An 11356-nucleotide genomic window follows, 5' to 3' on the forward strand; every position below is an offset into this window, starting at 1 on the left:
CTCTGAGAATATTAAAACAATGTCACAGCAACAACTTAAAGGTGCACTCCACCAAATTTACACAAGTCCAGTTTACCCTAAATGAAGACAGCTTGTGAAATAATCTGTGCAAAGTCTTCTGCGCTTTTTAGGAAAGCTCAATAAAAAATTTTTAAAAAACTGAAATAATAACCCTGGTGATGTCATCAGGGTCATGATGGTGATGGTGATCAATGGTCCAGCATTGGTCGCAACTTGTTCTTGCTCTCTGGTGATCACAATTAAGGCTAATTCATGAGACTAATTAATATATAGTCATAATATAATTCATGTGAATGTTATTGAATGTGTATCAGGAGGAGGTTTTCCATAAACCTTCAATTTGCGTAAATTGAAGGTGCAAATATAAAATACGCCTAATTGAAACACATCAGTTTAGAAAAAACTTATTGCAAAAAAAAAATTGTTTACACTTCCATACTTCCATGAGGTGGTATATCAGGAATTTGAAAAAGTCCTATTTTTGTGTGTCTCCACGCAAAATCAATGCTCACAACAAGTTGATGCTATTGGCTGTGGTGGTTCACACAATTACGCTCTGCACCTGTTAACTATTACGACTTTGAGCCGATGTTCATTATTTCACTGAGCAAAGAGATACAGATAGTTTTTATTTACATGCTACAAATGTTGTTTGTGTTGTATATCTATGGTGGAAGACCTGTTTCCTATCCTGTCCCATCCTATCCTAAAGACCTGTGTTTGTTGGACTCCTCATATCCGCTCCAATCAGACTTTCTCTCTTTTAACTGTGTCTGTTGCTCTGACGGTCTCAAACAGACACTAAAGGGTGCATCCTGCGTCTCTATCTGACGCTAAGGGCCACTGACCAAGCAGGCGACTCCCTGAGAGTGAAACCAGGCTTGAAGTTTAAAAGATGTGAGTTTCAAAATTGCTGTAGGGACGATCTAATCAAATATACTATCTAGCTCTCTTATGGGAAATTTAGGATTTATAGCTTTTGGAAAATGACTCATTCCGGCAGTTAAAATTAAGGACATCTTGGCCTCTGCTGCATCAATTTATGTTATCTGTCTCTACGAGTCAAATCACTTTCCAGAGGTGACCAACTGAACCACTAGAGTGTGTCTTTAATATTTCTGGTTTTCTTGGTAGTCTAATGATAAGACATTCCTAAAATGATCATTTTTGGATTTTAGACTTTTGCAAGGTCGATTTCCAGTTTTTTCTCATTTTAAAGCCCATAATCCCCAAGTAGCCAAAGCTTCAGCCCATACTCGAAGAAATTAGTTGCCTTACTCTGTTTAGATGAAAGACGCCTCAGAATGGCCCGACTTGGGCTGCCGACACCACTATCGCTAGGCCGTAAACAAAAAATAATCTAGCTGACCACTGACCCAAACTATATGCTGAAAGAAATACGTTGGGACGCGTCCGGTTACTCTGTGTGACTGAGATTCGGGATAAATGACGCTCCGGAACAGAAATGAACAGAAAAGGCCAAATAAATTGTCCTGATTGCAGCTGCCGACATAATAAAATGATTATACCCTGCTGAATACCTCAGATATTATGCTTTATCTCACTATAAGAATATCATCAGTTTATTTTTGGATTTTCTGGTTGGGCTGTTACATAATCTCAGAATTGGGGGGGGGGGGTCAAAGGTCACAGTTGGGTCGGTAGAGTTGGCTCGCTCTTCAGCCCTGAGCTGTTCATCAACTCTTCCTGCTGTCTCATCATCATCATCATCCAGCTTTTCAGCAGTCGCCGTAGAAACAGTTGCCATGACACCCAATGCCCGTAAGTGATGCAAGTGTTCCAGGTGCAGAGAGACTGTGGACCGTGTGTGTGTGTGTGTGTGTGTGTGTGTAGTTACAGAGAGTTTTACTGTAAACTGATCCACGCCGGTCTCAATGACAGATAATAGGAAACTGGCTCTGGGCCTTTTTTCCACAGCACTCACTTTACCTGTATGAGCTGTCCTCACCTGGGGGCTGGACGGGTGCACGCTCAGGTATGAAGTTAGTTAAATGTTTGTGTGTGTGTGTGTGTGTGTGTGTGTGTGTGTGTGTGTGTGTGTGTGTGATCAGAGGCTATGACCTCACCACTGCACAAGAGTCAGGCCTCTGTGATGATAATATAATAAATGTCTGCTGCAACATATCAGCGGTCATTATCATCACTGAGATCTTCCTCTGAGTTTTACTCCGCTTTGTTTCCTCTCTGCAGAGATGTTGCTGAGCATTCGGAAAGCAAAAATTAAGACTTTCACTCTGTGTTTAGCTGTTTAGTTCCATATTTGGATCAAACACGGCTGGAGGGGTGAACATCTCCTCCAGTGAGTGAAGCAAGGCTTTCATTTCCATCGCAGATTCTGATCTTTTCTGCCTTTACTACTGTTACATAAAAATACACCAGCTCACACTCTGTTGCATCTTCCGCCTGGAGTTCGGTGTTTTAACTGCAAAAACTCTTTTAATTCACTGTATTACATGTGTGACAGAGCAGAAAAACCTTATTTTAATCATAGTGGTCCTATTTTTATGGCTATGAGTGTATTGTCAAGTTGTTGTTTGTTAATATCTTAAAGGAACAGTTTGACATTTTGGGGAATATGCGTTTTTGCTGTCTGGGAAATCTGCTCCATTTACCTCGGAAGTCTGAGGTCAGACCTGTCAAACCCAATTTGACCACATTCCACTTAAACAAGTCAGAAAACCAAGATGTTGTTAGGAATACCAGCTTTATCCAGATTAGTCATTTTTAGTAAACACATTATGCTGCATTTTGCACAAACACTGAACATCAACAGTTGTAAAAGCTGCAGTGATATACGATTAATTAGCACTTTTGTCTTATTTGAGTCTCATTGATACAGTCATACATACAGTCCTGTCCAACGTCTATCTGTGGACGCGTTGCTACAGAGCATCTATGTTGGATTTTGAGGTCCAAGTTGAGATTTCTCCAACATTACGGGTCAGAAATCTGACTTCAGGGAACATTCCAGTTTAAATTTCCAACTGGGAACTCAGAAAGTCCAACTTTCCAGTGCAAATAGAGTACTGGAAAGTCATTATATATGTTTATTTATTGTATTATTTGTAGGTTTTAAGGACTGAGAGAGAGCAAGGGCATAATGCATTTCATTGCATTAATGAATACTGTACTTTTTAATGTATAGCACAGTAAACTTGACCTAAAGTGGCGACCTCATTGAAGCACTTTGCCCAGAAACATTACAAAAAAGGAGGAAAATTAGAAAATACGAGCAGTGGGCAGAGTCTGCAGATAAAAACACAATCACGCACACTTCTAGTTGGTCATAATTAATGACTTTGTTGGAATCTATAAATTGTTTTTTGAGGAAAATCCTGCCGATAAACCTTTACAGGAAATATTTTTCTTTAGAAATGTTGTGAAATCTCTCATTCTGTGCTCCCACTCCCTCCCCTAACTTTAGTTTCACATAACCTTGTCGCTTTGACCCTCCCCCTCCTCCTCTGTCCCTCTCCTGCACTCTGCTCCAATTTGCGTGCGCGTCCTTGCGGGCGCGGGCACGCACACTGGGGGCTCGGCCCTACGCAATGGAAAGGCGGCGCGCCCGACTTAAAGCAGCGCTGTCCTGTGTTGATGTGTCGCAGATTTTAATAAAAAGTGAGGGAGGCAGGTAGCTGGAGTTTTTAGTGAGGGGAGCAGCGGAGACTCAGCGCTCACAGCGAGTCCTCACACCGAGACATAACAGCTGCAGGGACACTCTGAGATTTTATTTTCTGTCCCTTTTTAAAACTATTTTCATTTCGACGATAACAGAAGAGACCCAGTTTTGCTTGTTGTTTGGAGCGTGCGGAGCAGCGCGCGGCGATGGAGCTGTCATCAATAGGAGATCAAGTGTTTGCTGTTGAGTCAATAACTAAGAAGAGAGTGAGAAAGGTAAGAAGTGCGACTTGTTATGCACTTAATGTAACTTGCATAACTTATTTTCCCATGTTGGAACAGTATGTTCAGTGTACCATCCGCTGTCCTCGTGCACAACAAAACTAGGCTACGCACTTTCCCTATAGTTTACGCAAAAGAGATGTTCACATTACTCTTTTGATTTACTGCGCCAAAGTTTAACATTGACTCGCAGCTGCGGGGGGTCGCATCCTGTAACCTTCCTGTGCAGAGATGCTGCAGCATGAACGTGTTTTGAGGGAGCCTACGCAGCTGTAGTAAGATGGAAAAGGGGGTGTGTATCCTGAAAACGGGTAATCCAGCCGGTGTGCGGGGAGCTGCGCAGTTGATTTGCGTTACGCCAGAAGAGAGCGGCGGGGTATCGGTGTGAAACTGCTGCGTAATGTCACTGAATGCTGCGTTATGGTGACCCATTAATTTCAAGCAGGATAGATGTGGATTATAATCACAGTTGGGAATGCGCGGCACATTTTTGCGCAGCATGTGCAGTGCAAAATAAATTAAAAGTGCAGTGCGACATCACGTTTACGCAACGATAAGGCGCTATTTTAAAGTTTCTAATCACAAAATGAAATGTTGCAACTATAGATGCGACCTCTATGCTCGTAAATAAACAGCTTTCCTGAACACGCGCTCGTCATCCTTAGAGCGCACAGTTATTTTTCTCGTCTCCGGATGACTGTGATCATTCTTCCAGGCTCGCTTGCTTGAACGTTGCGCAACCCCACGTTGTTTACATGTTCCTGTGGCCCCACCTATCACAGCCACCGGTGTAATGTTCTAGATAGATCCCGTGCGTTGTGGAAACTGGCTGCATGCGCGGTCACGTCACCGCGATGCGAGAGAGGGAGGGAGGGAGGGAGGGAGAGGGAGAGAGAAAAGCTGCTGTTTGGAGGCCGCCCAGCCCCGCTGTCATTGACGTCATCCCTCAGAAAAACATCATTTGAAAGGGAGAAAAATGTCCATGACCCTCCCTCCTCCTCTTCCTCCCCCCTCCTCACTCCACACTTTAAAGCGACAGTCATCTTTGGGTTTCTTTCTCTCACACACAGCAGCAGCTTGTTTCTGCATCACATGGATCAGTTTTTTAAATTGTGGTCTCCGCTGCATCTCCTCTAATCGTCTCTGTCTGTCTCTCCTCAGGGAAATGTGGAGTATCTGCTCAAATGGCAAGGATGGTCCCCCAAGTGAGTAAGACTTGAGTCATCAGCCAGTGACCTCATCCCATCATTGTAAACCCAGTAACCTTTTCGAAATGCGTCTTGATACCTGAGCACCACGCCTCGTAAAGATAGCTAGATAGATAGATAGATAGATAGATAGATAGATTTATTTATTTGACTGTGTTTGTCTGCAGGTACAGTACTTGGGAACCAGAGGACAATATTTTGGACCCGCGCCTGGTCCTGGCCTACGAAGAGCAGTGAGTAATCTTGGAGAGTTTCGCATTTTTATGCTTGCAAAGCACTTTTTTTCTGTTTTGTTCTCTCGCTCACAATCTGTTTCTCTTTGTCACTTTGTCTCTCCCGCCCCTCGCTTCTGTTTCTTTCTCTTTCTTTTTCTCTCCCAGTCAGGAGAAGATCAGAGCTCTGGCCTATCGCAGGAAAGGTCTCAGACCCAGGAGGCTCGTTCTGCGGGTAGCGACACTTATCTTTGTTCTTGTCTCTAAATACCTTTTACCACTAATGCTGACGGCTCAGTGAGGGTTTTTATTTTTATTTGAAGTCAGTTTTCACCTTAAACCAGGAGACTGTTGTTGGTTAGGAATAGGGTTTTTTTCAGGGCCGATAGAGATTATTAATTGTTCATGAGACAGATATTTGGTACCAATATGCATTAACAATAAAAATGATAATCTTTGTAATAATTTAAGAGAAAATGTTGCAAATTCCCAGCAACTTTGTTTCATAAAGTTCAGTGAAACTTTGAATAGAAAAATAATGAATAAAAATAGCTCCCTGGGGTTTTACAAAGTAAAAGTTCCTCCAATGTTGACACTTTCTTTGCACTTTTTTAATTCATAATTTTTATCTGCAATTATTTAAGTAAAATGCCGATACAGATAATCAGCAAAATGCCAAATATCGGCCCTAATATTCGGCCAGGCCAATAATCTGTCACTCCTAGTTAGGAACATTTTAAAATAAATCCTCAGACAGGTGTGCTTTAAGTGGGGTGTATTTAAACCAACATCGACATCCTGACTTTTAATCTCAAGTACGGAGCATTTACATGCTTTAATGGCCAAAAACACTCAATTTTCCTCATACTGTCTGTGCTGGAACACCTGTATTCAAACGCCAACATTAATCTGAGTTATTTTTCTTACAAATCTCCCTCCAGATCCTCAGAGGAAATTATACAACTGTTTTTACTGGTTGGGGTGCTCTCCTTGTAGCAGAGGCAGAGATGTTGCATGTTTCGGCACTAAGAGACATGAATGCAAAGCAACTAATAGACATGCTGTGTTTTGTAGTAAGGGGCAAAAAGCTAATAAATCAAATAATATAACATTTTCTCTCTCATATCAATCAAGTAAAGCACAAATGGCAAAATATAATTCTAAAAAATAATAAAATAAATGAAAACCCAAATAGGAGTAAATAGTTGCAGACATTTTTTAACATTGGATTAATACAGATTTTGTGGACTAGTGAGAAAGTGGGTTCGTTGATGTGTTTTGGGATATTCAGTTTTTACTCTGATGATTTATTAACAAATTTCTGCAGAACTGGTTGGTTGCAATCTGCAGTGCCAACACTAGATGCCAATAAATCCTACTCCCTAGACCTTTAAATGTCATATAATTTCCTTTGTCCAGCAAACACTTATTCAGCAGATTGGCAGTTTCCCCTTTGATCGTGCTTCCGTGTCGGTGGTTGCTGCGGCTGGAAGCAGTTTTCAGTTTGTCCGTGCATCTGTGTGGCCCAAGTATCTCAAGAACACCTTAAGGGAATTTCTTCAAATTTGGCATAAATGCTTGAGTAGACTCAAGGATGACTTGATTAGATTTTGGTGGTCAAAGGTCGAGGTCACCGTGACCTTGCATTCATCTCATTCTTGTGAAAAGTGATATCTGAAGATGGCCTTATGGGAATTTCTTCAAATTTAGCACTAACATCCACTTGGACTCATGAATTAATTGATAAGAATCTGGTAGTTTAAGGTCAAAGGTCAAGGTCACGGTGATATCATAAAACTTTTTTTTTTCTGCCATAACTTGAAAATTCATGGGCTCAGATTTCACACAAATGTGTAACAGGATATAATTGTGAAGTTTTGACATTTTATATCAAAGTGGTGAAAGGTCAACTGTGCAGTCATAATGTTCTGCAAAAGCACTTTTCCGTCCATTTTTCATGACTCGGGAACAGAAGGGGACACATTTGGTCAGATACTGAATTGGTGACACCAATCTCGGGTGTCCACCCTTAAACTGTACCGACTGTAGAGATCTTCTGTGCTTTCGAGGAAAAGATGTGTGAAGCATCCATGTTTTCACAGACGCGGATGTAAGCTTGATTCGTGCGTGTACAATCACGTGGCGGTATTTCGAGGTCTATTCTTATATTATTTATGTCCTTCTTATTATTTACTTCTGTTACTTTCTATACTTTATTATTGTCCTTGTGCTGCTGCAAAAAACACATTTATGGGGATCGATAAAGTTGTAACTTAACTTATCACAGTGTAGCTGTTGCCTCAAACTGAACACTAACAATTCATGTGTTAACTTTTCAACTTTGCTCCGCCCCAGAACATCTTCGCCATGGATCTCCGCAGCGCCCACAAGGTCTCGGAGAAGCCCCCGCCTCGACTGCGTCTCTCCCTCACCCGCTCCATGAGCACGGATGTGGACCAGGGCGAGCGGGGCAGCCTGTACCGCCGCCTCGCCAGGAGGAAGAGCAAGCAGAGGGTGTCCAAGCGGGGTCCGCAGAGACCCTCGAACAAACCCATCCGTCCACTGAGGAAAAGGGAGGAGCCCATCGAGGAGGACTGGGGCGGCACCAGCGAAGAAGAGAAGCAGGAGTCTGAGTGCACCACCGAGGAGAGACGTGAAGACAGTTTATATGGTTGGTTTGTCAAGTTAATCGGTTAGAAATTCAGCAGCTTTGCTGTGACTTTTGGCCTTAAAAAAAATCAAGTTTGTCTTTCTTTCAGGTCCGTCGGAGTGCAGCTCTCCACCCCAGCTGGAGCGTCAGGACTTAGAGATGGAGGTGGAGGAGAAGGTGGACACCGACCTGACAGCGGTAGCTGCAGACACATGGATACCCGAAGAAGGACAGAACCAAACGTTTGCGTGTGACCAATCAAAAGACATTGCTCCGGTCACTGAAGCCGTACCGGAAGACGCCGTTTCCGAAAGGTCAGATTGGGACGGAGGTGAGGAGGCCGTGGAGTTGGAGTGTCCCACGTTAGAGAGCAGCGTCTGCCAGCGCAACAACACGACCTCGGTGATCGTGAGCGCTCAGAGGAGCAGCGAGACGGTGGCCCCCTGCTCCGCCACTGAGGTGAGGAAGGAGGAAGAAGAAGTGAGTGACGACAATCAGAGCACGACAACACCGGGGAGTCAGACCGCCCCGGCCACGGAAGGACACCCCGGGAAGGTGATTTTTACAGACGTGACTATCAACTCTCTGACGGTGACTTTTAAGGAGGCAGAGGTGGCCGAAGGCTTCTTTAAGGGCTATTGAATGACGAGAAAGAGAGAAAGAGAGCTCGAAATAACCATAATTAGACTTGCCACTCATTTTGTACATGTAAATAGTTGTGTATGTTATGTAACTCCACATGTTTACAAAGCTACACTCATTTCCTACTGAGTTAAAGGAAGACATTGTTGCCTTTAAATAAAAAATGAGTGGTAATTTTATCATTGTGGCTCATTTATTAGGCGCGATAGGAAACCCGAGGTTCCAAAAATGTCCTCATTTGCAATCCAGAGGACTGAGCGGATGGCAGGCTTCATTCCCGGGGTCACTGGGTTTACCGAGAGCCTGAGACAGATGCTGAGACAGCAAACTAACAGTCCACATTACTACTTCCATGCAGCTACTTTTTCCAGTCGTCCTCAGTGCTTTCCAGCCAGATCACACACTCAGATCTGATCTCCGGGCCTGTTTCAATCGCTCCTCTTTTTACAAATAATGTTTTGTAAATTGCTCTTTTTTCAGTATTTGCACAGACATTACTGCATGCCCCGTCAGTCTGTGCCACACATGCACAAAGCACTGTCCTGTGGTTTGTTGAAGAGGTTTATTTCTGTCACAAAAGAAAAGAAAAGAAAAAAAAAAACAAAGACAAAGAATTAACGCCTGCCGCTTAGATGAAGTTCTGCATTTCAAGAAGGCTGGATGCACAAAAAGACGTTGTGTTTGCTGTCTGTCTGTCCTCTTACTTTTCAAGTATGAAATGCTACCTGGTTCTATTTTTGTATTACCAATTGATAGTCCACTCTCTTCACTAGCCTTTGTGCATTTCAAAAGAGGAGATATCAGTTTACACCGCCGCTGTTCTGTTGTGTACAAATGGAAGCAAATGTACGTTGTAGGTCAGACTGTAGTGAGCTATTATTTATTGCATGTCACTTGTATAAGCTAAACTAACTTATGTCACTTCTATGTGTCTTTCTCTGACAACGATGAGCCGTCAAACATGTCTTCTCTCTAGAAATGGATTTTTATTTTGACTGCATTTCCAATAAATATGTACTAAAATAATATGTTTCCTGAAGCTTTTATTATGTAGGATTACTGCTTTTAATGCACATCAAATATCAGGAAACATCATTTCGTTGAAGAAAAACACATTTTTGGGCATACATTTTTATGGCATTTTATACTATGATGTTTCTTCATGATTTTGGGTGATTTACTTGACTATGATAGTTTTCTCATGATTTCGGACGACTATCAGGTGTGAGGCAGGATGAGGACCCAAAAGCAGAACACAAAAAAAGCAGACCGGTGTGCAAACAAAAGCGAGCATTTGATGCTGATGATGAGTAATCAAAAACACAAACAGATAAACAAAAATAAAGTGAATTCAAATCAAAATCAAACTAAAACAAACAGGCGGGTTTATGGGTGAAGACAAGCAGAAACACGACAGGTGAACAGAGCGGTGAAGACATGAACGCAGCGAGGTGAACAGACAAACTAACAGAACAAAAGCAAACACACAAGCATATAAACAGCAGGGCACTAATCAACACAACGACACACAGCTGGGCACAGGAGAGGAGGTGTGACTGGGAACACTGGGGAGACCTAAACAGAAACAGGTGTGCAGGAGAGACTCCAACGAGGGAGGACGAACGAGACTGATAGAAGACAGGTGAACCAAATCAGGGAAACAAAGAGACAGGAGGAAAAACCACAGATGACACAAGAGCCAGAACACGAGAAACAAAGAAAACAAGAAAACAGAAAACCCCAAAACAAAGTCCACTAAAAACCGAAACCATGACAACGACATACTACACCATGAAATACCACACTATGATGTTTTTTAAGGACTTTGAACAACATACTATACTATGATGTTTTTTAAGGATTTTGGACAACATACTATTCTATGATGTTTTTTTCATGATTTTGGGTGACATACTGAACTATGACTTTTTTGGCAGTTTCTTCAACCTCATGGCTTGTTTTTTTTCTCTGATATGAACTGTCAGTTGTGTGACCTTATAAAGACAGGTGGGTGCCTTTCCAAATCGGGTCCAATCAATTGAATTTACCACAGGTGGACTCCAATCAAGGTGGGGAAACATCTCAAAGATGATCAAGAAAAATGTCAATGTGATATTTCAGTTTTTCCTTTTTAAGACATGATTTTGGGTAACATACTACACTATGACATTTTTTTCATGAATTTGGATGACAAATTATATTATGACATTTTTTGTTTGATTCTGAAAAACTATACTATGACTTTTTTGATGATTTTGGATGACATACTATATACGATGACCTTTTTTATGGTTTTGGACAAAATATTCTATGATGTTTTTGCATGATTTTGGGCAACATGCCACACTGACGTTTTTTGATTTTTGGGGATTATTTTGACATATTTCACTGTGATATTTTTGCACGATTTTCAACTAAAGACTATACATGACATTTTTTTATTACATTGGACAACATACTATATCATGATGATGTTTCATGAGTTTGGACAACATACTTTATGACTTCTAGGACGTGGTATACTGTGACATTAAAAAATCATTCCTGTTTATTATGACATTAAGTTTAACTGTGAAAGTCACAAGTACCTTGAAAAAAAACCCAAAACAAAAAAACAGCTTTTAAAATAAAACTTTGATAAAATATAAGATGCCAATATCATGCCACTTTTACACTACTGTACATGTGTTGGCATTCACTGT

General features: G+C 41.6%; 1 protein-coding gene across 1 annotated transcript; it reads left to right on the forward strand.

Moving 5' to 3' along the window:
* Nucleotides 1–3627: 3627 nt before the first annotated feature.
* On the forward strand, nucleotides 3628–9680 carry cbx7a (chromobox homolog 7a). The gene is made up of 6 exons (XM_042505198.1): nucleotides 3628–3936; nucleotides 5104–5147; nucleotides 5318–5383; nucleotides 5531–5597; nucleotides 7718–8033; nucleotides 8122–9680. The coding sequence occupies exons 1-6, from the start codon at nucleotides 3868–3870 to the stop codon at nucleotides 8652–8654; spliced, it is 1095 nt and encodes a 364-aa protein (XP_042361132.1). The 5' UTR covers nucleotides 3628–3867; the 3' UTR covers nucleotides 8655–9680.
* The last annotated feature ends 1676 nt before the right edge of the window (nucleotides 9681–11356 follow it).

This window comes from Plectropomus leopardus, chromosome 17 (assembly GCF_008729295.1).
Source record: "Plectropomus leopardus isolate mb chromosome 17, YSFRI_Pleo_2.0, whole genome shotgun sequence".
Classification (NCBI taxonomy): domain Eukaryota; kingdom Metazoa; phylum Chordata; class Actinopteri; order Perciformes; family Serranidae; genus Plectropomus; species Plectropomus leopardus.

Coding starts and splice junctions, on each gene's coding strand:
- cbx7a (XM_042505198.1), top strand. CDS start 3,868: ATGGAGCTGTCATCAATAGGAGATCAAGTGTTTGCTGTTGAGTCAATA. Junction 5,148..5,317: donor TGGCAAGGATGGTCCCCCAA/GTGAGTAAGACT, acceptor GTTTGTCTGCAG/GTACAGTACTTGGGAACCAG. Junction 5,384..5,530: donor GTCCTGGCCTACGAAGAGCA/GTGAGTAATCTT, acceptor TTTCTCTCCCAG/TCAGGAGAAGATCAGAGCTC.